Consider the following 25,826-nt stretch of genomic DNA (forward strand, 5'->3'; position numbering starts at 1 on the left):
TTTCGGTTCTGGAGTGTGGGATGTGAGGTTTGGGTCATGTCTGGTGCCGTGTCCCACCTCGGAGGAGGGAATGAACAGCAGCGCCGGGGAGGCGCGAGCGCCACTGCCGGGGGACAGACAGCCCCACATCCACGGCAGGTGGCCTGTGTTTTCATTTCAAATGGGATACAGTATTTTTTTAATACGGAGCCATATTTTTTTTTTAAAGTTTGAGATCTGAATGTGATTTCTAATTGTATCAGACGTTAATGTTTTAAAGCTATAACAAAGTTTAAAATTTCTACTTTTGGTTTTTCATTTATTTTAACTGTCCTTTTATCTATTAAATTGTTGTATGTGGATGGGGAAGTTTTGTTTCTCCTCTTAGCATTTGTTTCTATAACCAGAAATAAAATTATATATTAAAGAGATGACACCAAGGCTCTGCGTGGTGCTTGTGAAGGGGTTGCTGCTGAGGGATAGTGGACAGACAGGCGGACAGTCTGCACAGGCAGCCACCTCTGTGCCCTGCAGCGAGGGCGCCTGAGCCCCAAGGCACTCAGGATACTGAAGGGGAGGTGTGTCCTCCCATGTGTCCTGCGTGTCCTGTTCCTGGGGAGGAGCCAGTGGGCACAGGAGACATGATGTAGGTGTTGTCGCTCCTGGCCTGAGAGATCCGCCCCCAGGAGTCCTCTGAGCGTGGATGTTGCATCTGCTGGATGCAAAGATAACTCGTGTCTGCCCCTTGGACCTGGCAAGGGAGGAACCACTGAGCCACCCCACCCTGGCACATGCCCACAGCTTGGCTTGGGGAGGGTGCTGCCTGCAGGTACCCACAGCGCCCATGTGGGTCCTTCCTGCTGGCACTTAACTAAATGACAATTTCTACCCATTTCGTGCATGTTTTCTTTGATGCTTTGCCTAATTTAGGTGTCGGGGGTTGGGGGGGTGGGAAGCAGCAGTGGACGTGGCATTGAACTCAGCAGACAGACCCGGTTCAGATTCCCTCTGCTCCTCACCAGCCCTGGGACTTCAGCCTGCCACACGCTCCACTTGTTCATGTGGACTGAGCGAGGTGGATGGAGCTGGCAGGGTGCTCTGTGCACATCGGCTGCAGCAAAGGCAGCTGCCACCTCCTCTCCTCAGGGCCCCCCAGGTTTACAACAAGACACTTGGGTTTGCCACATGGTCAGTGATCTTAAAAAAACAAAGACACTTGGGTGTTTCTGCTGCAAACTACTTCTGGCTGGGGATTTTATAAGAATGTGTTCGTCACGTGTATATCCCTTCAAGGTTGTGCAGTGTTTGTATGATTCATTCAGCTAAATAGATAATTTGCATTTTTCAGATTTCGCAGTTGTCCATGGTTAAAGCTGAAGCTTGACGGCTTCTCTGCCCTCCTTCTGGGGACCCCTTTCCCGCTGTAAGATTCTAACTGAAGCATTAACACAGCATTAACAGATATGACATATTTCAGGATTTTAGCCAAATACCAAGCATGAGTAAGAATAATTAAGTTTCCTCCAGGTGGCTGCATTGGCTAATTTGCATCTCTTTTTAAGTTTTAGTCTTTTTAATTTCGTTTTTGATTAGGACCATTTTTCATTAGTGGGACCTTAAAATAACATTTTATACAAATGCAAATTTTGTTAAGAAACAAGATCAACTATTACCCTTGGCAAAACTGCTTAGGGGGGTATGTGTGGGGTGGGGAGATTGAGATTGAGATTGATTCCTGGCACACAGTTTAGGTTCTCAGTGAAAGTTAGCCCCCAACGAACCTGGGTATGTACCAAAGAGAAGTGAGAGCATATCCCCCACCCAAAGATTGTGCATTGCAGCTCCATTCATTATTGCCAAACTCTGGAAGCAAACCAGATATTCACGGAAGAACAAGGAAAGCTAAATACTACATGATTCCATCTGCATGAAGTTAAAAAAAGGCGACACTAATCTCTGGTAATGGGAGTGAGGGTAGCGTTACTTCTGGGTGCAGTGGGGCCACTGACTGAGAAGGGGCACCTTGAGCCTCTAGGGAGTTGGGAATGGTCTGTGTGTTGAAACCAGCCAAGACAGCAGTACTTACACGGAAATTATCAAAAACAAATCACTCCCCACCATAGAGCCTAAACAGAGCTAAGAAGACCTTTGCCAATTTACCACTGATTTACAGATGTAAAAAACATTGACTTCATTTAAGATCTGTGCACTTCACCATGTACACGTTTTACATTAAACATTAGCACACACTGAGCTTTCCATAGATTCCAACGGCCAGTCTCCCTTTGCACCACTGCACTCAACATGCTCCCCAGGCAGTAGCACGCTCAGCTACACCCACCATCAGCGCCCCTTCTTTCCTCCTCAGCACCAGTCACCCTCAAGCCCTCAAGCGTCTGTAGGGAGCTATATGGCATCTCAAAGCCATGTCCAAACTCTTGCAGCTAATTGCCTGGTCCTCCCTCTCTCCCCTCCTTCCTCTACCCAGTTGTCTTCTCAATGCTTATCCCTGCAAGGCCTGACCTTGGCCCACCCTACCCAAAGAACATTCATTCCCATTTACTACTCTCTTCCCCAGAAACTAAAACAGGGCCCAATCACTGTTCACTGAATGAATCATTCTTGCCACAAACTTTCTGGGCCTTTTCTGCCCCAATACCACATGGATAACACTGCCTTGTACCCAAGCCAGAAACATGCCCTTGACCTTGAGTTTTCCCTGTTTCTCCTCCTGCCCCCAAATCTGTCAATCACAAATCTTGCAAATCCTACTCCTGAATGGTTACTGAAACTGCTACTACCCAGGCTCCCTCCTCCTCCCTGGTACAACTGCACCAACCTCCTCTCCCCGTCCCTCCCCAAGCCATTCTCTATCCTGCCGCCTGATGGCAGGCTGCCCCTCCACCACTTCAGCCACCGTCAGCAGGTTGCAGTACTGCCCTCCCCACCTTCTGCCTTGGCCCTGGGTCTGCACACCCTCTGGGCCCCTCTGAGGCTGCAGTTCCTCAGGAAACCTTCCTCCTCTGTAGGATCCCCGCCCAGTTCAGGCTGTAACAGCGTTTCTCACGCTGGATTGTGACTGCGGGGTAGGTGTAGCCCTGTGTCCCCATGCGGCCTGCGGGGTGGAAATACTCGTCGCCAGGGCCGAACACATCCCGGCCCCCAACACATCTTTCAGAATAATAGAAACTGACGTCCCTCCGCGCCTGCTGCCTCACTATAAAATAGCGACATCCCATGACTATGTTGGGGACTGAATAAGGGATTTTTCTAAAGCAGTACGGGCGGGTCTGGTGGGTGCTAAGGTAATGGGAGCTTAAAAAGCAGAAACCGCTGAGAGCGCAGCTGTCCCTCACAAACTGCCTCGCCCACCAGCCGCGCGATCTGTGTAACGCCTTCAGGCCGTCCTGGGCCGAGGGGCTGCGCTGCGCTCCGGAAACAGAAACTAGAACCCGGGCAGCGGCACTGCGGGGCCAGGGACGCCCTCGGAGGACCCGGGCGCCCAGTTTCTATCGAGAGCTGTTCCGGGTCAGGGAGCTCCGGGGTACCGAGGTTCGGGGCCTCCAGGTTCCGGGGTCCTGAGGTTCCGGATGCCGACGTTCCGGGACCCACGATCAGCCACCCCAGAGAACTTCCAACAGCGCACCCGGACCCACGCCTCCGTGCTCAAGGCCCCGCCCCAGACGCTTCGCGCCGAAGTCCATTGGCCGGCGGCCTGCCCGTTCTGCCCACGTGACGCAACACGTGATGCTTCCCGGAAGTCGCGCGGCGGCGGCGGCGGCTGCGGGATGTTCACCGTGGGCGCGGAAAGTCTGCTCCAGCAGGCCAGGTGTGGGGACGCTGCGGCTCGGCCTCCCTTCCGCACGACTCCCTAAGGGCGCAGGGGTGGGTCTCAGGGCTGGACCCGGGCGCCGGCGACTTGCGGGAGCCCGACTGGACCCGCCTCGAGACGGCAGGACGCCGGCCAGGCTTGGGGTGTGGAGGTCGGGGGAGCGCCCAGCTGGGTACCGGAGGGCGTGATGCCTGCGCAGGGCTTTGGACGATGAATGGAAGGAAGTGGGGTGGGACCCAGCTGACAGTCTGGCCAAAGGCCTGGTAACAACCCCAGGCGGGAAGTAGGGTAGTCAGGAGCTGTTATTTGCTTTAAGAATCACAAAGGCTGGAGAACTTGTTGGCACTTAAACCGTGTGCCAAGTCACGGAGCTGGTTACCATCCCTAGGGCTTGGGGGAGCTCTGGGAGACTTTTGTCATTTGTAAAGATCGCTCTCGTGCGGATGCATTGACTAGGCTGAGACATTACCCACCGCTTTCTGTTCCTGGACTGTTCCCGGCCTCCCGGTAACTGAACAGTCATGGGAGAAAGCAGAGTGTAGGCCCCACAGTCTTTAAAACTGTTTGTTTTAAAGAAGAAAATGCAGCCAGAACCACACGTCCTTGGTAAACTTAAAAACAAATCAACCAGTCTGGATTCAGAGCTGGACCAATTGGTGGGAAAGACTAGGATGCTTGAATTGCTGTTAAGTATAATGAGCAAGATCTTGAATGCAGATTAAGTTCTAAAGTTTGTGGACAGGACAAAAATCTCTGATGAAAATAACTGTTGAGGCTGGGCACGGTGGCTCACACCTGTAATCCCAGCACTTTGGGAAGCTGAGGCTAAAAGGATTGCTTAAGCCCAGGAGTTCGAGACCAGCCTGGCAACATATCAAGACCCTGTCTCTACAAAAAGAAAGTAATGATAACCTTTGAAAATCTCGTAGTAAAGTGCTTCGTGGGTGTGCAGCACCATCTCCCAGTAAGCCCTTCAATAGCAGACAGGTGTATGGTTTATTTGAATTTAGGGACTGTATAATATGAAAATACTGGCATTCACTCAATGTGCAGCATGCTTACCCCAAAGTGCTTGCCAAGAGACAAGTAACAAACCCACTGCAACTTCATTCCCCACTCACATTTTATTCAAGCTTGTGTAATGAAAGGCAAAAGAAATAGCCCTCGATACTTAAATTTCTGCTTTTCTGTCTCTCTTGGGTGGGTGGGCATGTTTGAGTTTGCCTATGTAAAATGTGTGTTATGTAGGTCCTCTCTGTTTGGGTTTCTAGAAAGTTAATAACCTATTAGTTGGGGCTTACTAGTTTTCACAATATATTTTATTTAAGCAAGTGATTTCTGGTAGCATTTTAAAATAAACAGCTATGGGCTGAGTGTGGTGGTTCAACACCTACAATCCTAGTACTTTGAGAGTCCAAGACAGGAGGATCACTTGAGGCCAGGAGTGATCGTACCCCTGCACTCCACCCTGGGCAACAGAACAAGACCCTGTCTCTAATAAAACAAAATAAAATAAATAGCTACAGTTTGAGAGCTTGGACTTAGAGTGAACTTTAGTTTCTCTAAATATATCAGAGATATGGGAGGTGAGGATGGAAAAAGTTATCAAAAACATCTCTGTAAGCTGAAGGGCAGATGGCAAAAGTGGGACGTAGACACAGGTCGAGGACGTGGAGGGAGAGCACAGCGAGGTCGGGAGGGGTTCAGGGTGAAGAGGAAACTGCTTTGAAGCTCTGGGAAGGAGTGGGGAGTGTTTCGGGTAGGGGTCTGTGCAAAGGGGCAGAAGCAAGAGAAAGGACTTGATGGCTGGAGAAGGAAGGAGCAGCCAGGGCCAGGTAAGCAACGTTAGGGTCTGTAGGAGTTTGGATTTGAAAGCAGTGGGGAGCTATCAGAGTTTGGCCTTTTAGAAAGAAGCCTGCAGTTGGGAGGGTCTGCTGTAGGGAGTCAGTTGGGATGAGGAGAGATTCTGGAAAGATTCCCATTATGATTGCAAGATGATCAGGTAACTTCGTTCTCAGTCTCGTTTGGTGATTGTGGTTTCAACATCATTACCTTAGTGCTAGACCAGTCCTCTGTGTCCCTCTCTCTTTTCCTACCCTCATGTGCCTGCTCTGTTCTCTGTAGATGACAGAACATGATTCTGGTCAGCTTAAGTAAGCAAATGGAAACAAGGGGCAGGGGTAGTGAGCAGTTCCTTGGCATTTATCTGACAGCTCAAGGAAGAGCAGGAAATGGGGGTGCTGCCCAGAACCTCAGCTCTAGACGTTCATCAAACCTCATCTCAGATGCTGGGACTCCCTGTCTCGCTCTCACCATCCAGATTTCCGGCTGCTGCGGCTGATGAACAGATGGGCTTAGTGTGCCAGGTGGGGGCTTCAGCCACAGCTCCCGGAGTGGCAGCCTCATGGGGGCCTTCTCAGAGAGCCCCCAGCTCAGCAGCTCCTTCACAGTTTACCTTTTCTTGCCTTTTAGAATGGAATAAAAACCTAAAAACAGGTTTCCATTTTAAGACTTTGTTCAATATCTTATCTGTGGCCAATGCCCAATAGAGAGATTTTTTTTTTTTTTTTTTTTTGAGACAGAGTCTCACTTTGTTGCCCAGGCTAGAGTGAGTGCTGTGGCGTCAGCCTAGCTCACAGCAACCTCAAACTCCTGGGCTCAAGCCATCCTCCTGCCTCAGCCTCCTAAGTAGCTGGGACTACAGGCATGCGCCACCATGCCCAGCTAATTTTTTATATATATATCAGTTGGCCAATTAATTTCTTTCTATTTATAGTAGAGACGGGGTCTCGCTCTTGCTCAGGCTGGTTTTGAACTCCTGAACTTGAGCAATCCACCCGCCTCGGCCTCCCAAGAGCTAAATAGAGAGATTTTTAAATTAAGTCAATGAAGTATTAGAGTAAGAAGTTATCTTATGATGTGTCCAAATATTTGCTCTTTAATATATAAGATTTAACTGTTGTTCCCAGAAGTGAAAGACTCATTGAAGACAGACATGTTTTCAAAAGCAACCTTAGACTAAATTTCCCACTTTTGAATGAGGTTCCTAAAAACAATCAGTTTTAGTTCTTCTGCCCTTGGAATAAGTAACATGAATGCACAGTGTTTCCTTCAGTGCGGTTTGCCGGAGTGCGTTATGGCAGTGGCAGGTTGCCTGTCTGGGTCATCTGCGAGTTGACCTCGAGAGGTGTTGTGGGTGGTGGGATCACAGTGTCCCCACACACCCGGCTTTCTCTTTGCTACAGTGGGATTTCCACCCCAGCCCAAGGGACATTCTGTTGTGGTTGAGAGCAGCACGTGGGTTCTGACGTCCTCTTCTCTGTTTAGGGAGATCCAGGCCGAGGAGCTGGGGAAGTTCTGTTCCCGCATCTGCAAGCTGCTGCGCGAGGATGACTTGGGGCCCGATGCGGTCGACTGTCTGCGGAGGCTTTTCCTCATTGTCTCGGCCACCAAGTATAACCGCAGGTGAGTGTGGTCACCACGTGGGCCCAGCTCTTAACATGGTGGCCTTAGGAGAACCTTGTCCATGCCCAGCATTTGGCACAGACGCTCCCTGGGGTGTGAGTCCTGTGTGCATTTAAACCAGTGCTGAAGGTCCTCACATATAAAACGCTCTGTCCAGGCCAGAGGGAGCCGGGCCAGCTTCTCTGGGGTGCTGGGTGCTCTTGCCTTGGGCATGACATGTCACCACCACTGGGGTCTCACCTTCCAGGCTGGACAAGACATGTGTGGACTTGCTACAGGCCACCCTCTGCTTGCCTGCATGCCCCGAGCCACTCCAGGTTCTCTGTGCTGCCATCCTGAGAGAGATGTCACCCTCCGACAGCCTGACTCTGTCCTGTAACCACACCCAGAACACCCGGCAGCTGAGCCTGGTGGCTTCCGTGCTTTTGGCCCAGGTAACTCGATCGTCACTGCTCCAGTTGGCCCTGGGCCTCGGGAGCACCCCAGCTGGCCTGTGTCCCACCAGTATGTGTGTCCTACACTGCATGGCCTGCTCGGCTTAGACAGTTTTATCACTGTCTCAGGCGTGCCAGAACACCTGGCACTCGGAATTACCTAGAACAAGCAGACACCTGCCTGCTCCCACACACCCTTCCTGTCTTTCCCAGGTCCTAGGGAGTAGCCATCCCAGGACTCTTGACCCAGTCAGGCCACAGGGTCTGGGCTGCTCTGGTGACATTCCTGGACATGCAGCGGTGGCATCACCTAGGCTAATAGAGCAGCAGCCTTCAGTACCCCACAGTCTCTGTTCCAGATGTTCTTAGACCAAATGATTTGCTGCACGAGGAGCTCAGCAGAGGAAGTGGGTTTTAGTTTTATAGGAGACAGCCTGGCCGAGGAAGCCAGAGAGGAAGGTGGTCCCTTGCCTGTTCTGAAGCGCCGGCCATACCGTACCTGTCCCACTCTCAGGTACTTCCTAGAAGGCCTGGGGGCAGCCTTGCCATCTAGTGGCTGAAGGCCCTGGGTGCGCATGTAGAAGGAACAGCACGTCCGTCTCCACTGCCCTGTCATCAACAAATGACAAATCCCAGACATCATAACATTTCTACGTACTTTGCAGCATTTCTCTTAAAGATAAGGACTCATCTTTCCTCCCTGGCAGTGTGTCTGTGCGGGAGACCAGTCGGGTTCCGTGGTCCCCTGGCCTGGACCCAGTGGACTGCGCCCAGGCAGGGTGGCCATCCCTCCACCCCTGCCTCCCGCGAGGGGCTTGGGCAGATCCAGGCTGAGTCTCTGACAAGTTGGCCACCTGGTGGCCACAGGGACCGCTGCAGACTCCCAAAATGGGAGAGGTGGTCTGGAGGGCCACTGGGGCAGGTCAGCTCTCAGCACTGGCCTGTGTTTGCTCTGCAGGGTGACAGAAGAGAGGAGGTCAACATGGTGGCCCAGCACATCCTGAGAGCCCTGGAGAGCCGGCAGCCCGAGGGGCCCAGTCTCAGGCACCTCCTCCCCGTCATGTCGAAGGTTGTGGGCCTTAGCCCAGGCGCCCTCCAGGAGGGTACGTGGGCCAGGCAGGCACAAGCCTGGGTGCTCCACACGGAAGAGGGCGAGAGGCCGTGTGGGAGCAGCTGCCTGCTTTCTGGGGAAGCTCTACAGGCATCAGGTGGGGCTGGGGCGTCTGCAGGTTAGGCGTTTCCCTCCACGTGATCCCTGCCCCCTCTGCAGACCAGACCACCCTGCTCAGCAAGAGGCTCATTGACTGGCTCCGCTACGCCAGCGTCCAGCAAGGGCTCCCGCACTCCGGTGGCTTCTTCTCCACGGCCAGAGCCCGGCAGGTGAGGCCAGAGCTGCTCTCAGACCTCAGGGGACTCAGGATCCCAAACCTCCCTCCCTCCCTCCCCCTAGGTCTGTGCCCACCATGGCCAGCCCTGCCTGTGCTCGGGGGCCTGGGCCGGCAGGGTCACAGCCCCCAGCCCGTGTGGCTCTGGCTCTGTGTGTGGTTGACACTAGACCTGCAGAGGAGGGTGTGGGAGGCCTGGGGTCGCTGCAGCGTTTCTGCACCCACAGAGGGCAGGCGGCTGCCAGGTGCAGAGGGGCATCAGGGCGGGGCGGGCCTCGCAGATCTCACACTCACGTCCCCGGGCTGTGCTCTTAACTCAGGCTCTCGTGAGTTTTCTCCTCTGCCCTCCTGGGTAGCTAGAGAGCTTTCTCCCCAGCCCAGTCCCCTTGGCCCGCCCAGCCCAGGGGACTCTGCAGCCCCGCCTGTCCTTCCCCTGCAGCCGGGCCCCATCACCGAGGTGGATGGGGCGGTGGCCACAGACTTCTTCACGGTGCTGTCCATGGGCCACCACTTCACGGAGGACCAGTGGCTGAACGTGCAGGCCTTCTCCATGCTGCGGGCCTGGCTACTGCACAGTGGCCCCGAGGGTCCAGGTGCCCCAGACTCAGGTGTGCCACATGCAGGAGGCGGGCAGGACACAGGTGGGATGAGGGCAAGAGGCAGGTATGCTGTGGGGCGGGCGAGTGGGGGATTGGGGCGGGCGAGTGGGGGATGCAGGCAGGAGGTGGGTGGGACGCAGGTGTACCCCAGATGCCAGCAGGCAGGAGGCCGGCAGCAAAGGCCTGCAGACTCGGGATGGAGCTGAGCACACCGCCGGGCGTTGTGGGTGCCCCTGGCCAGCCCCAGGAGGCTGTCAGACACCCTTGAGGGATGTGCAGGAAGAAGCCAGAGCAATGAGATTGTTGGGACAACTTTGCTGAACTCCTCGTCTGCTAGCCACTTGCCAGGGGAAGAAACCTAAACCACACCGAAGGGCGTCCGGAGAGCTGGAGGCAGCCCGGGCACCCCGAGGCGGTGACTCCCTCTGTCGGGAGGCCAGCCAGAGTGTGTCCTCATCTGCTGTGTTTCCAGTAGGGGCAGCGAATGTGTCCCTGCTCAGGGAGCCACACTCTCCCCCTGAGCATCCTCTCCTTCCACAGACGACAAGTCGGAGCTGGAGGGCTCCACCCTGTCGGTGATCTCTGCCACCTCCACCGCTGGCCGCCTGCTGCCCCCCCGGGAGCGGCTGAGGGAGGTGGCCTTTGAGTACTGCCAGCGCCTCATAGAGCAAAGCACCCGGCGTAAGTCCCACCAATTCCAGCCCCACCCCGGGGTGCTGTCCTCCTGGGGAGGTGAAGTCGGGGACGGCAGATCTTCACTGAGCTGCCACTGGGGCTGGGGTGGGGGGTGGGGTTAGTGTCTCTGGGTAGTGAGTTTGGGGCAGGAGGCTTTTCTGTTTCTAGGGTCAGCCTGGGGAGCTCCGCAGCAGACAGAGCCTATGCCCCATTGGCCTCAGCCCCCACCTCGAGTCTCCCCCAGCTACCTCTGTCCCTGCCTGTCCGGGCCCTCCTCTCCCAGTCCTCACCGGAGCTTCCAGAATGCTGTTCCGAGGCTGCAGCAGAGCCAAGTTGACTTTCTCCCGCCCTCCCAGGAGCCCTGAGGAAAGGGGACTCTGACCTGCAGAAAGCTGTAGGTGGCTGCGGGGGCTCAGGGCGCAGGGGGTGGCAGCGCTAGACCCTTCCGACATGGCCTCATGTCCCCACAGTGCTTGGTGGAAGCCGTGCTGGTCCTGGATGTGCTGTGCCGGCAGGACCTGTCCTTCCTCTACCGAACCCTGTCCTGCCTGAAGGCCCTGCACGGGCGGCTGAGCGGGGACCCGGCCTGTGTGCGGGTGCTGCTGCCTCTGGCCCGGTTCTTCCTGACGCACGGTGAGCGCCCCATGCAGGGCGGCCGGCTGTGTCCTCTTTGGAGGGTGCTTCTACCCCCAGGGCTCTTTCCTTACATTTGTTTCAGATATCGATTGTTTTATGACTACTGGCGCTAGGGGGCAGGGGTGATCTTCACATTTTTAAAGGACGAAATGAAACATCAATTTTACATCAGTCTCAAAACGCTCTTTGCCATGACACTGGCCTGTGAAACCCAAAAGTCAAGGAACTAGCACCTTCCAATGTTCTGTAGCTTGTGTTACTCTGAGGAGCTGCCTGTGGCCCCTGGGAGACGTGGGGTGTGTGGCTTAACCAGTGTCCCCTCGTAGGGCGTCTCGGAGCCTTTGGTATCCTGGAGACTGGGCCCAAGACTCTGAGGGGTCCTAAGCAGCAGAGAGGTGTTTCCAGGACAAATTTTAAGGTGCTCATGTCGGGGCTGTGCGCGCTGACGGCCTCTGGCTCCTGCAGGGGAGGCGGCTGCAGTGGACTCAGAAGCCGTGTACCAGCACCTGTTCACCAGGGTCCCAGCTGAGCTCTTCCACAGCCCCATGCTGGCCTTCGAGTTCGTCCAGTTCTGCAGGGACAACCTCCACCTGTTCGGCAGGAACCTCAGCATCCTTACGCTGAGCTTCCCCAACCTCTTTAAGGCACGTGTGGGCGTCCCTGGGTGTGGGGCCAGGCCTGCTCCTGCGCTGGTGGCGCCTCCAGGCAGGCCTGGCCGTGGGTGTGGAGCTCGTGGGTCCCAGGCCTGGAATGCGGGTGCAGGGCGAGGTGTGGGAGTGCCTGGGGTGTCTATACACTGTCACATGTCAACAGTGTCACCATCAGAGAAAGCTGCTCGTGGCTTCTTTGGAGATGGGGTAGTTAGCTGAGACTTTGAGTTAGTTCTCACAAACTTGTGCAGGGTTATGGTCTAGGATTCCTCACTGGGCCCTGACTGGCGTGGGCGGCCCTTTGGTGCCGTTGGGTTTAGGTGCATCTTTTGCAACCAGCACCTTCCTGTGTGGCCTTGTAAAGCCAGTTGGGAACTTAATCCTTCTCCCAGAGGAAAAACAGTAACAGGTGGGAAATAATTGATTTAATCGTATAAAGTGGATGCAAAAGCAAAAAGTAAGTGTGAAAGAACTAAAGAGGACTTTCAGACTCCTCGACCACAGTGAAATGGGAGAAGGTGGAGGAGGGGCAGGCCCCGAGCCCTCCTGCAGATGGCAGACTTGTGGCAGCAGTAGGTCCTGGCTGCACAGGCCACCCCGTGGTGCCCGCCCCCTCTGAGCCCTGTGCTTGTCTTGCAGTTCCTGGCCTGGAACAGCCCAGCACTCACCGCCGAGTTCGTGGCGCTCCTCCCGGTTCTGGTGGATGCCACAACAGCCGTGGAGATACTGCACGCGCTGCTCGACCTGCCCTGCCTGACCGCGGCCCTGGACCTGCAGCTCAGGTGGGTCCCTGCTTGTCCCGTCTGCCAGCCCCACCTGTGCCATCCAACTAGCCATTCTCCCTGGCCCTTCCCTCAGTGCTCCTGACCCCTGCACTGGCAACTGTGTCCTGCAAAGCCACCTCCAAGGCAGGGTGGGTCCTGTCCTTCACCACCCGCTGAGGGCAGCCCCTGAGCCCTGCAGCCTGTCCCTACACTCAGTGGCAGAGCCACCCGTGGGCCCCTGCCCTGTTCCCCTCTCCATCACCCCAGGGCACAGCTGGGTCAGGATGCTGTATGTTACAGTGACACTGGCTCATGTCTCTCCCTGACAAAATGGGTGCCCTTGAGTGGGTGGGGGCCGAATCAGATCTTGGGTGGCTGGTGCCAGGAGCCCGCATCCCACCTGGCCTCGGGTGTCTGCACTAACAGGTCCTTGCCAGCTCTATCCGAGAGGCCGCTCTGGGACACCTCCCTCAGGAGCCCCAGCTGCCTGGAGGCCTTCCGGGACCCACAGTTCCAGGGTCTCTTCCAGCACCTGCTGCGCCCCAAGGCCAGCGGCACCACAGAGAGGTAGGGGCCTTGGGCTGGGAACCGCCAGCAGCTCAGTGAGCCCTGACTGTGCCACTGTCCCGGGCGTGCTGGCGTCTTGGGGTCTCCCTGAGCCCCATGGTGGTAGGTGGTCCTGAGGAGTGAGGAGTTGGTGGGTACAGGCTTAGCGACATGAGGGGGACAGTGACGAGGAGGACACCTATGACCAGCCCTGACATCTGCAGGCACCAGCCTGTGAGGTCACACAGGTTCATGAGTTCGGAGTGTGATTGTGGTGGCGGGGAGTGGGCAGGTGCCCAGTGGGCCGCGCTCTATGTCCCCAGGTTGGCACCACTCCACCAGTTGCTGCAGCCCATGGCCAGCTGTGCCCGGGTAGCCCAGTGCTCTGAGGCCGTGCCCACCCTGCTCCATGCGTACTTCGCAGCAGTGACCCAGGTGAGCCTGCTGCCCGGGACCCGGTTCCCATGGGCCTCACACAACCCGGGACAGAGGGGCTAGCTCAGGGCAAGGACCACGTTGTCGCCCTCCATCTCTGCGGATGGCCCATCCCGTCCACAGCTGCTCTGAGGGTCAGGCAGCTCACAGGGAAGGGGCCAGGCCTGTCTCCTATCCCCAGATGGGCCGGTGGCACAGCTGGGGCCAAAGCAGTTTATCCCCACCACCTCTGAGGTTGGCATGTGTCTGTCTCCGAGGCCAAAATAAAGGTTCCTGTAGGCCAGTGGGTCCCACCTGAGCCCCACCTGGGGAGCTCTACAAACTGATGCTCAGCCACAGGCAGAGCCCTGAGGTGGCCTGTGAGTCTTCCCCAAGCGGCCTCCTTGGCCCAACCTCTTCGAGCACCCTAGTGTTTGGGGGCAGGGGGAGGGTTCCAGGTCCAGTGGGGATGAGGAGTTTCCGGCAGCTCTGCAGCCCCCGAGGGCAGCAGGAGACAGCATGCTGTGCAGGTGGGGCTGACTGGCACTCTTGACCCCCAGGTCGCCAGTGGGGCCCTGACCGACCAGCTGGTGCTCGTGCTCCTGGAGAGGAGCGACTCGCTTTACCGAGTCCCACAGTTCGAGGCCCGCGTGCACAGGTGGGCCCCTCCAGCCCCCATGGTAGCCCCTAGGCAGGCATCGCTACAACTGTCAGCAGGTCACATCTTGGGTTTTTCAACTCTCCCTTTGGTGGCTGCAGCCCCACCCTCCAGGCTGGACCCTCAGGTCCGCTGCTGCTCCTGGACACTTCCTCTCTGTCCCTTCAGGAGCACTCCCCTGCTCCAGACTGGCTCAGGTCCCTCGTGCAGACCCTCTGCCCCTGGTGTGTGCAGGCCTCAGCCTGCCCCCAGTGAGGTGAAAATTCCTCTGGGGATGGGGGTGAAGGTGCAGCCTTCACCCGGCTGCTTCCCTGTTCGCCTCGGGCTCCTGGCATGGGGGTGCTGCACAGAGCCCAGCAGCAGCACGGTGCTCTGGGCAGGGTGCTGAGCTCCCAGTTCCTGGCCCTGTGCAAGCTGAAGCCCTCCCTGGTGGTGGAGCTGGCGAGACACCTCCTGGAGTTCCTGGGCAGCGTGAGCGGTGTCCACAGCAGAGCGAGCATGGTCACCAGCGTGGTAAGGCAGACACTAGCCTCTCCCACTCCCTGACAGAGGAGGGCCTGGGTAGGGGCTGAGCCTCTGTCCCTGGGCCTAGGTGTGGGCTGTTGGCGAATACCTGTCAGTGACGTATGACCGGAGGTGCACCGTGGAGCAGATCAACAAGTTCTTTGAAGCCTTGGAGGCCCTGCTGTTCGAGGTCACCCAGTCCCGCCCCTCTGCTACCCTGCCCAAGTGTCCACCACAGGTTGTCACCGTGCTTATGACCACACTGACCAAGCTGGCCTCCCGGAGCCAAGACCTAATCCCCAGGTGCCTGGTCAGGAAGTGAGGGGAGAGACCTGCCTGCTGTGTGTGGGAAAAGATGGGGTTTCTGAGGTCCTGGGTGGACCGTGCCAGCTGGGCTGACCCCCTCCCCCCAGCCCCCTTTCCACTGAGGGGGGTGGTGTGTGTCTACAGCTGAATGGCTGGGACCTCTTTGTCCCCAGGGTCTCTCTGTTGCTGTCAAAGATGAGGACACTGGCCCAGAGCCCTGCTGCCAGCTCCCCGCACGGTGAGGAGGGCGCAGAAGCCATCCACACCCGGGCCACTGAACTGCTGAACCTCCTGAAGATGCCCAGCGTGGCCCAGTTCGTGCTCACACCGAGCGCGGAGGTGGGCAGCCCCCGTTATCACCGCGACGTCAACATGGCCCTGCCCCTGGCCCTGCGCACGGTCAGCCGGCTGGTGGAGAAGGAGGCCAGCCTCCTGCCAGGGTGAAGAGACAGTGACCAGGTGGATGCCAGCCACAGACTAAGGGCCACACGGCCAGCTTTAGTGATGAGAGGAGTACCAGTCCTCCTGGATGGGGGCCCGGTCTCCTCAGACGCAGCAGGTGTGGCGGGTTCTAAGCCCTTTGTGTTGGGACTGTGTTCTTAAAAGATCAAACTGCACCCTGGTCTGTTTCCTGGGTCTCCTCTGTCCGGGGCAGGAACAGTTAAAATAATCCTCCCCATGGCCCCCTCCAGGTGGGGAGGGCATGGCTCTGGGGCCACCTTAGTCCCTGGGAGCTGCCCACCTGCTGGCACGATCTCCAGCACTGTACTCTGAGAACATGAGTTTATTGAATCTAAACATCTCCATTAGTCTTTAAACATAAAAGCTTTGTAATAAACGTCGCAACTTAGTGTTGCCTGTCATATAAATAAAATATACACTAAGATGTACATTATCAACAGGACGTGTCCTGAAAAGGTGATGCCACCACATGGGAACTCAACTCAGCCAATTAACAAACACAAACAAATGGCTTGATGATGTTGGCCTCACCTGGCAGAACCAGGCGGCAGGTACGGGACCACCCTAGGGCAGGGGTGTGCGGAAGCGGAGCTTCTTGGCTGTTTCCACGTCGGACTTGGCAACCAGGAACCGCATCTTCTTACCCCCGTGTCGGATCAGATCCACAGCTCTGCAAGCCGGGAAGGAGGTGAGACCAGTGCCAAGGACCCTAGGCAGGGTTCCTGCTGAGCGCCCGCCTCCACCCGGCCTGTCCTGCAAACCTGAACCCTCCCTCGGCTGCTGCCTGTGTGCTGACAACCTGGCAAGGGCTGGGCCTGCCCCAGGTGGCACAGGCCAGGGTGTGTGGTGTAGGGGTACCTCAGGTAGCTGACACCCGTCAGGCGGCTGCCGTTGACCTCCAGGATGCGGTCTCCCAGGGACAGCCGTCCATCGGCCGCGGCGGGGCTGCCCGGAAGCAGGGTCTGGATGTAGAGCCCTGGGGTGCCCAGGGGTGTGTGCTGCGGAGAAGCAGAGGCCTCAGGGCTCTGCAAGGACCCCCACCGCCTCCTCCCTCAGCGCCTGTGGGCACCATGTCCAGAGTCAGGCCATGACACCACCACTGTTCCCAAAGGCCCAGGACAAACCCTGAAAGCCTTAGGATGGAGGCAAGGGACAGCAAGCACAGGGGATACAGCCACTGGACAGGCCAAACCCTGGGTCCCAGCTGTAGTGGGCCACCCCCCTTACCTCCCTGCTGGCCTGCCCAAGGCCATCTTCTGTGACACTCACCATCCCATCAATCAGGCCCATCCCTAGCCCCGAGGGGCCTCGCTCTAGCTCCACCATGAAGACATAGCAGAAATCCTCAGTGCTGGAGCTGCGGCTGGAGGGGGCCAGAGGGGACTCATCCATGAGGGCCGCAGAGTCTCCTGGGAGGACAAGGGAAGGTGGGTGAGGACGAGTGCCACAGTGCTGGAGGCTGGCACCTGCCCCAGAAGTCAAGATGGGATGTCCCTGCTCAACTGTCTCAGAAAAGGTGACAGAAAGGGCCCCTGTAGCTCAGGAAGGCACCCTTTAGGCAGAATGTGAACAGCAAGCCCAGCAATTAGGGCCGGGGTCTGCCTGTGGGCCACACCCCATGTACCTGGAAGGGGCGCCTTAGTCTCCATCCCATGGCCTGCCAGCGGCTTCCCGACTCCAGGCCTTTGTGGTTCCAACTCTGCCTCCTGGGCAGTCTCTGCTGCCTTCCTCCTCCCGCTCCCTCCACGCCCCAGGTGGTGACCCACATCCATCCCAGCTGAGGTCCCCATCACTGAGCAGGCGCTCACCCAGAGCCCAGCCAGGCCAGTGCCTTCACTCCAGGCAGTGTGTGGGGTGGGCTCTTGTGCATGGCTGGGGTCTGGTCTGCAGCTACCTCCTCACAGTCCTCTGAGCTTCATCCCACATACTTAGCAGGCAGCCACCTCAGCCCCAGCTCTGCCCGGGGACCCCAACCCTGCGGGACACTGCTGGGCCAGGGGCTGCTTCGCCCTTTAGGCTCAGGCACAAGGGCCCCTACGTGCCCTGCCCCAGAGGGCTCCATCCCACCTCCTCCCAGAAGGCCTCCCTGACTGCCCCTGGCACGTCTCTGCACACCAAATCACGCCCTGGTGATCAGTCTCGCAGAATGCCCCCTCCCTAAGTTTGTTCCTTCAGACTTTACCAGTCAAGCCTGACAGCCAGACTTGACTAGCTTCCCACAGCACTCACCAGCCCTCGCCACCAGCCAACTCGACTCAGACCACCCGGAGACCCCGTGTCTTCAAACTCCACCAGCCTGCCCTACCCTGCCCTGTGCTAGACAGACTGACGACCACGTTTCCCGACAGACGTCTCACGTTAACATTCCTTTCTCCTTTGGCCATATTTGTTGTCTCAATGATTGGCTATTTGTGTGGCGACTGACAAGACCTAGGCTGATCCCTCTGTGGGTTTGGGGACACCATCCCTGCCACCCATCCTCACCCTGTGCAGGAGTGATTCTCAGTGACTAGACTCAGTCCCAGGTCACAGTGACCATTTGCTTGAGATGCACCGTCAGCCCTAAACAACGGAGCTGTGGCATGGCCCCGCTGTGGGTCTGCTCGGGGGCTGAGCCGTCTGACCCAGGCAAGGGCAGAGGCCCGGGGTGCAGGCCTGAGCGTGGGGGCCTCACCTTCTGGAGCCTCACCCCGGGGGCTGCTCAGTCCGTTCCTCTGTCCCTCTGGGAGGGCTTTTGCACAGGTGCCGCTGGGCTCTGGCCAGTCAGGGTCCCCGGGCTCGAGGCCAAGCGGGGTACTAGGAGGGGTGAGCAGGCATGAGGAGTCCGTGTGCGGGGGGCCAGCCTGGGAGCCACCTCGGCCCCCACAGCCAGGCTGCCTTCCTGAGGGGCCCGGTGCCCAGGGAGCCTCCGCCAAAGGAAGAGTATGTGACAGGGCGGCTTCTCGAGTTCCCTTGCTCAGGTCCCTGGAAGCTGAGGGGCAGCTCTGGGCGTCCGGGAATGCCTCTGGGACGCTGTGGTTCGCACCCTGCGGGAGGGAGGGCAAGAGCTCAAGCCCGCAACTGCAGCTGGGCAGGAAGGAATTTCAGGTGAAGGAGGGCCACGTGGCCCGAGGGGTCAGCCTGCAGGTCACCAGGCTGCCTGGGGCACGAGGGTGAAAAGGACTCCTGCAGCTTGTGCCATCTGAAGAGGTGCGAGAACGGGGTCTTCCCCACACTGGCACAGCCTGAGGTGTTCGAGGACTGCAGGGCTCCCAGAGCTCGGACTGCCCCCAGCCCTACCTGGAGGCCGAGCTGTGCCTACCTGCACCTCGACTCTCCTGTGGGCGCTGCTGCAAGCTCTCCGGGGAGCAGCCCTGCAGCCCAGCCCGGGACCCTCCCATCCCCCAGGTACCTCAGGGCCCTCTGGCTGGGCAGGCCCACTGCCAGGGCTGGCTTTGCTCCGCAGGCTCCACAGGAAGTGGCGGATGTAGAGCAGGTGCTGGTAGACACAGTCGTCCGGACAGTCTGCTTCCAAATCCACCTGGAAGCCCTCGCTTGGCAAGACGATTGGCGGGGGGTTTTCATAGGACTCCAGGACATCCTCTGTGGGGTCACCGTGACTGGAGAAGCTGCCCTCCCCTCACCAGGCTTGCCAGGCCACCACCACCCAACACTGGGAACAAAGGCCAAGCAGGCCAAGCTCTGGGTTCCCTGACCAAGGACATAGGAGGGTGGGATCCTGGCCAGGTTGACTGGGCCCAACCTGACTCTCATCCCTTCTGAATGCCCCTAGACCACTGGTGTGCCATCCAAGCATCCTGGGACAAAGGATAAGACCCTTGCAGTCTGGACTGTCTGGTGGCATTGCGCAACTCTGTCGCGCTGAGCCACTCTGCACTGGGCCTGTCCCTGCCACACTCAGCTCTCAGGGTGACCCCAGGTAAGGAGCTCACACGGTCCCGCTGAGTGGACTCAAGCTCCTCCCCAGCTCCTCGCCTGTGCTGACTCCGTCCCTGCACATGCCACCCGGGATGCTCATGCCTGCGTGCAGGCTGGTGTCTGCCTGCTAGTATGTGAGCTGTGTTACCACGGGGTCCTTAGCTCCCAGCACAGAGCCCTGGAAATCAATCAATGGGGTGGGGGCGGGACCAGGAGTCCTGTTCAGAGGAGACGTCTCATTCAGGCCCAGCCATCACGTGACTAGGGATGAGGAGACAGCATCAGAGCCTAGTTAGCAATGTCTTCTTCCATCCCTTATTTTCTGGCTTAGTTTATGTGTCATAATATACATGATGCTGAAGACATGTAATTTATGAATAAAAATGCACACCTGTTGCTGTATGTGCATTTCCACATATATACACAGGCCCCTACAGATGGACGCATGCGTGTGTATGCACACACGTGTGCACAGAGTGTTTCCCCACACGCCTCGAGGAGACGCTGCCCCCATCCTGGTCGGCTACGCAGCAGGTGAGGCCCCACCCCGAGGCTCCCTGAGGGGAAGGGAGACCCAAATTTGATCTGAGCCTGGACTTTAGAACTTGGGCACAAGCTCAGCTCCAGGACCCCCAGTAAGGGAGGTCCCCAGGTTGGGGACAGATGGATGGACCGAAGCTGCCGCCTGGGGATAGATTCCACAGTGTGCCCTCAGTCCCCAGCTCCTGCCCCTGAGGCAGGGGCTTACCTGACATGAAGGCAGCGGGGCTGTCCCGGGCCCCTGGCTCCCAGGCACTGGTGGGGCCCATGGCAGAAGCCAGCTGGTACTGAGTCAGCAGTCGGTGCAGCTGTGCCGGGCTCAGGGCGGGGAAGGCGGCCCGCAGGGCTGTCCAGCTCATCTGCGTGACAAGGAGCAGCTCATGGTCAAAGGCCCCCATGTGCCCACGAGGCCCCTTGGTATAGACCCTGGCACGGCCCTGTTCCCAGGGAAGGTCTGTCCCATGGTGCGCTGCGGACAGCCAGCACATGGCAGGGATCCAGGCCCAGCATGCCTGGCATTCCCTCCCCCAGAGGCAGTGGGGCCCAGCAGGGACAGTGCAATGAGCTCAGTGTCACAGCAGGTCACCCCCAGCTGCCTCAGGGGGCAGCCACTGCTGGGAAAGGCAAGCAGGTACCACATGGAACCCCTGTGCAGTGAATACACCCTCCCCGCATGGCCATGGTGCACTGGGCAAGAGTGGCCCTGAATCCCCACCTCGGACAGTATGACAGAAATCAAGTAGGCTAAAGACATGGCTGAGAGGCAGAAACTTTAATCAGAGGTAACAGGAAACCTAAGGATGGATTCATCCAATGAAATTAAAACAACTTCCGCAGTTGCCGGGGACCTTTGCCACCATTCTTCAGGGACATCTTCCCCATCTTCTGGGGGGTCCCCACTTTCTGGAGCCCACTTCTATGGAACAGATCCTCTAGAAGTTTCCAGAAAAAGGTGCATTGCAGGAAAACTGCTGTCCCTGCTCGGTGGAAAATGTCTTCATTCTACTTTCACACCCACTGGCACGCGGCTGGCACAGAACTGTGGACTGAAGTTGTGACTGCAACTCTGGACTCAGGTCCTGTCTTCCCGCCCTGGCAACTGAGCTGCAGGACATGCCTGGATTTGCTCCTCTCTGGAAGCAGCAGGTGCTCTGTGCCCGCAGTTTTGACATGCAAGGAGCCAAGTCCTGGTGCAGGCACCCGCCCCTTAGCAGGGCCCGGGCACCACCTGTTGCTCCTTTCTTCCGTTCCCCTGTGGAACAGATCTCAGTCCATTCCCTCTCTCTCCGGATGGCCTCCTTGGCTTTGTCTTCCAGCCCTGCTCAGAGCTTTTTGTCTCTGCTTTCAGAGTTTTAATTTCTAAGAATTTTTTTTCTTCCTATGTTTGTAGACTTGTTATTTTATAGATATTATTATATTCTCTTATTTTTATGAGAATATGAATGATTTTTCACATTTCTTCTTTGATAGTCATCAAACTATGACCTGAGCCCTACTTCTGCTATTTTTATAGGGCCCTCAAGCTAGAAATGGTTTTTACATTTTTAAAGGATTTTTAAAAAGCCAAAAGAAGAATATGGGACAAGGAGGATGTGCCCTTCACAGAGGCGGCCTGCCAGCTATGGTCTGTCTCCTCCTGCTTTGTCCCTCCACCTGTCCCTCCTGCTAGAAGCCCTTTCAGGCTGCCTGGCTATGCACTCACAAGTTATAGTGGCTGCCGCCTCGCCTGGCTGCGTCTATGGAATCCCATGTCCCCTGCCAGCCCCTGGGCTGCCACTGAGGACTCAGGGCCCCGACTCAACAAGTCAGCCTATCTGCTACTCGGAGCGCACAGGCCTGGCTGCCAAGCTGGGCAAGAGGCTGGGGCTCCCCCTTTCAGCACGAGACTTCTGCCTAGAAGTACACCCTCCACCCGGCCCCTGCCAGAGCCAGAGCGGCACGCATGGGCTGGGTGGGCGTGGAGACACTGAGCTGCTTTCCGACGTGCATTTATCCAAGTACAACAATCATACCGAAAACACACAGCTCAAGGAATTTTCCCAAAGGAACACACCTGTGCACCCACCCCAAGAACAAGACCCAGACACAGGCAGCCGTGCTAGGGAGCCCCGTGATCCGCAGGCAGGCCCTGCCGTGAGGCTGACACGCTCGTTCCTGAACCTCGAGGGGAACCGCAGGCTTCTCTGACCCCACTCATTCAGCTCAACATGAACGGCCCCTTGTAACACTTCACTCAGTCTCGCTCCCTAGTATTTCCCTGCAATGAATACCCCGTGCTTTATCCATTACACATTTGTTTCTCCACTATGGTGTGGATGAATGTGGGCTGTTTCCAGGCTGGGGCAGTTATGAACAGGGCCACCATCAACACCCTCGTATGGGCTGCTGTAGCGGACGAGTCAAGAGAACTGCTACATCAGAGCAGATACACAGGGTCAGCTCTCCAAAGAGTTATAACACTCATGTATGATACCACCTGCAAGGTGTGCTACTGCTCAAATTGCTACCCCTCCTCACCAAGGTTTAGTATGGGTTTTGTTCATTTAAAACACTGTGATCTTGAATTGCATGTCTCTGATGATAAATGAAGTTGCTCATCTTCCGTGTGTAATTTCCCTTTCTTATGAGCCCTTTTCTGGGTTTGGTATCAAGCTTGAATTGCTATTTTAAAAAAAGATGGAATGTCCTCGAGTTTTTCTAGTTTCTAGAAGAAGCTAGGCAATAATGGTACTTCTTCTTTAATGTTTAAAATAATTCACCAATGAAACACCACTGTAGTCTTGAATCTCCTTTGTGGGAAGGTTTTAAAATAATAGATTCAATTTCTTTAATGCATAAAGGACTAATCTAATTTTGTATTTTCTCCTGTATCAGTTTTAATAGGTATTCTTTTTCTAATTTGTCCATTTCATCTAAAATGTCAAATTTATCATATGAAGTTGGTGATATCTTACTACTAATTTTTAATGTCAAATCTGACTGATGCCCCCATTTCATTTTTGATACTAGCAATTTGTGTTTTCTCACTTTCTTTTTATTAAACTTCTCAAAGAACCAACTCTTGGCTTTATTGCTTTTCTCTGCTTCACGTTTGTTTCCTATGTCACTGATTTTTGCTTTAATCTATCACTTCCTTCTACTTCCTTTGGGTCTGACTTGCTGTTCTTATTCCTGTTCCATGATCATTCATTCTCAGCCTGTTTTCTAATGTAGACATTTATGGCTATAATTTTCCCACTTAGAACTGCTTTAGCTGCAGCCCACAGGTTTTGATACTCTGTATTCATTGACCAACTTAATGCCACCAGGGTGAGCTGAGCTGGGGCTGGGCAAGCTCTTGTGGAGGCTCAGGAGGTCTCTACTTGATCCTCACCCCAGGGTTTCCACTGACAGCCTGGTGTTTACTCCCTAAGGGGTCCTAAGTTCTAATCTTTGTCTCCTTAGCAGTATGAAACTACCACAAATTCCTCTCTGCTTTTCAAATCTTTTTGTTTAGTTTTGAAGCTCTAGAGGTTCTGGTTTTTGGCAAATGGCTTAAGTGGAAAGCTTGCCATGCATTTCAGGCCCCTAAAGTCTCTGAGTTCGTCTCTCTAGCCTGTGGTGAAATGGCCAATGCTGTTTGGGTTTCCCCTTCCCCAGCAATGGCCCCTTACTGGGACAAAGGCTGGATTCTCAGCCTTGCACAGAACCTGCTCCCGAGACAGCAAATGTCCCCAGGGGGAAGCTGCAGGCAGAACTTCGGTTCAGCTCTTTGTGGCTCTGCCTCTGTAGGTCTGTACCCCTTCTAATCCTTCAGCAGCTCTTGGATGCCTTCAGACAAATGACTTTTTTATTTTTTCTGGCTGTGCAAGTTGTCCTCGGCAGAAATACACGTTACCCGCAGCTAGTCCTCGCAAGCAGTGGTGCTTCTCAAAATATCCATCAGGCTGTTCTGCTAGTTTAGCCCCATCTTTGCAACAATTTTCAGAGGCACCTGCTACCAATTCCTGAGCTTTTTGGTGGCTTCTTGTAAACTGGGTCACTTCCGAGGAGTCAGCTTTCTCAGACCTGCTAGGGCAGCTGCTATTTGCTCATCTGCTTTCTAGCTTCCAAAATAGCTTTCGCCCCCTCTGCTATTTTCTTTGTCCCGTGGGTTTATGCCATTACAACACATTGCTTTGTTTTTGTTTAGTGATATTGTGGGAGAAGCAAACTAAATTCATGTCACTCTGCCATCCATACCCAGATATCTTCACTTTCAAATTTTCCATAGTGAATAAGTGCTTCACTTTTATAATGAAAAAATTATGTAACTTTTAAAAATTACACTTCTGTAAAATATATAGTTCCTAAAATATAGGAACATATAGATTTTTAATATTTGCTGAATGAATAAATGGCACGTAGAACCAGGAGTGGAATCTTGGCTCCGTACCTGTGTGAACTCCACTTTGTCCTCCGTAGAACAGGAATCACAACTCTGCCCGCCTCACAAGGCTGCTGCGGGGATTAAATGAGGCGACACAGCAAAGGCTATGACACTCTGCAGATACTCGATAATACGCAGTAGCTATTTGTCACTACCTCTAACAATACGGAGGGGACACACCAGCGTGAGCCTGTATGCGCGGATGCTCAAGAGTGGAGTGATGTTTTTGATGCCAGACTGAAAGGCCCACTTTGCCCTTGTGAGTCTCAAGTCAAGCTGCCTACTCCAGAGTCAGCCCTGGGGGTTGCCTGGAGATGGGCGAAGCGTCAACATTACCCCTTAAGTTCAAACTCCCCTTACCAGATAGCAGAGAAAGCGGATTTCCTCTTGGGCACTCCCGTGGCCACTCTCACCCTCACCCCAAGGCATGCTCCAGGTCTTCCAGGCGGGAAGAGAAACGTTTCCATCAGTCTGATTCCCACCAACTTCCTGTGCCGAATGTCGGGGAAGGCGGGTGGTGAGTGGTGAGGGTACGTTAGTTTCCTGTTGCCGTTGTAACAAATGACCACAACCTTGCTGGTCAGAGTGACACAAGTGGATCAGCTCACAGCCGTGTGAGTCTCACTGGGCCACAATCCAGGTGTAGGCCAAGCTTTGTGTCTCCGAGGCTCTGGGGAGGATCTGTTTCCTGGCCCGTCCAGATTGTTGCTGAATTTAGTTCCTCGCAGTTGTAGGACTGAGGTCCGCATTTCCATGCTGCTGTCAGCTGGGGCCATCCCAGCTTCTAAGGCCACTGCACAACTGAGTTCGGAGCCCCACCTTCACCTTCAGAGCCAGCCACAGGGGCAAGTCCCTCTTCCTCCTTCCATCCATGTCTGACCCACCCATGGACTTGACTGGCTAGACTTGGCTGGCAGAATGACCCAGTGTCATCTCCATCTTAGCTTCATCTACATCTACAGTCACATCTACCCCTTTGCCCTGTGGGTAACATGTCACTGGTCCTGGGGACTGCACACAGACATCTTTTCAGCCACTATCCGGCCTACTGCAGGTGGGAACAGCTGATGAACAGAAACAGCTTCTCAAATTATCTATGGAATGTTCAAGTTTTCTGGGCCCAGAAGCCAGGTCCCCGGCCCCCTAGCCTTATCTGTAAGCCAATGACCAGAGCACAAAAACACCTGGGTCCCATCCCCACTGCACTTGCTGCATCTCCTGAGCCGCCTGCGCCCCCTACCTGGACGAGCTGGGCCCTGGGTGTGGCCAGCAGGTTGAGGGTGCAGGAGAGCTTGCGAAAAAAGTGCTCTCCCTCCTCCCCGAAGCCGGTGCTTCTTATCCACTCCAGGAGCTGCTGCAGGCGGGCACAGGCCTGGACGCCTCTGGGCCAGTGGAAGCAACTCAGGGAGGGACCTGGGGAGGGAAGGAGAGCAGGAGGGTGAGACACCCAGGCTCCAGCACAGGCAGGCACTGCCCTCCCCACTCTGGTCACCGAGGGCATCATAGCTCCAGGACAGATGTAAGAACTGGCATCAGTTTCCAAGGCAACTGATGGGCTTCTGAGCCCCTCTCTGGAGTGGGGGTGAGGTGGGAGGGGAAGGGGGCAGGGCAGGGTGGGCTGTGACAGCCAAGACTCCCCTCGTGCCCCATG

General features: G+C 55.9%; 2 protein-coding genes across 6 annotated transcripts in view; one reads left to right on the top strand and one right to left on the bottom strand.

Annotated features, from left to right (window-relative positions):
- Positions 1-3,705: 3,705 nt before the first annotated feature.
- AP5Z1 (adaptor related protein complex 5 subunit zeta 1) lies at positions 3,706-15,467 on the top strand. Of its 2 annotated transcripts, XM_012759161.2 has the most exons (17): positions 3,706-3,808; positions 7,139-7,276; positions 7,524-7,710; positions 8,669-8,813; positions 8,981-9,090; positions 9,535-9,703; positions 10,235-10,375; positions 10,726-10,763; positions 10,840-11,002; positions 11,471-11,649; positions 12,295-12,437; positions 12,846-12,986; positions 13,289-13,400; positions 13,940-14,037; positions 14,418-14,550; positions 14,630-14,844; positions 15,021-15,467. In XM_012759161.2, exons 1-17 carry the CDS (start codon positions 3,768-3,770, stop codon positions 15,289-15,291), a joined length of 2,424 nt encoding a protein of 807 aa, XP_012614615.2. In that variant the 5' UTR covers positions 3,706-3,767; the 3' UTR covers positions 15,292-15,467. The 2 variants fall into 2 exon arrangements, with proteins under 2 accessions (XP_012614615.2, XP_075851374.1); XM_075995259.1 differs by lacking the exons at positions 3,706-3,808; positions 7,524-7,710 and having other exon boundaries at positions 7,151-7,276.
- A 149-nt stretch (positions 15,468-15,616) lies between these two features.
- The window catches only part of RADIL (Rap associating with DIL domain), a 68,562-nt gene continuing 58,352 nt past the window's right edge, over positions 15,617-25,826 (bottom strand). For 3 of the 4 annotated variants that reach the window (XM_012759155.2, XM_012759156.2, XM_012759160.3), the window contains 7 exons: positions 25,416-25,588; positions 19,976-20,126; positions 18,701-18,891; positions 17,984-18,335; positions 16,579-16,718; positions 16,168-16,307; positions 15,617-15,979 (listed from right to left, as the gene is read on the bottom strand). In XM_012759155.2, coding sequence (XP_012614609.2) covers positions 15,874-15,979; positions 16,168-16,307; positions 16,579-16,718; positions 17,984-18,335; positions 18,701-18,891; positions 19,976-20,126; positions 25,416-25,588 — 1,253 coding nt within the window. In that variant the 3' untranslated portion in view covers positions 15,617-15,873. The remainder of the gene's footprint in view (positions 15,980-16,167; positions 16,308-16,578; positions 16,719-17,983; positions 18,336-18,700; positions 18,892-19,975; positions 20,127-25,415; positions 25,589-25,826) is intronic. The other variant, XM_012759157.2, reaches the window with a different exon arrangement.

Source organism: Microcebus murinus, chromosome 19 (genome assembly GCF_040939455.1).
Source record: "Microcebus murinus isolate Inina chromosome 19, M.murinus_Inina_mat1.0, whole genome shotgun sequence".
In the NCBI taxonomy this organism is placed as follows: Eukaryota; Metazoa; Chordata; class Mammalia; order Primates; family Cheirogaleidae; genus Microcebus; species Microcebus murinus.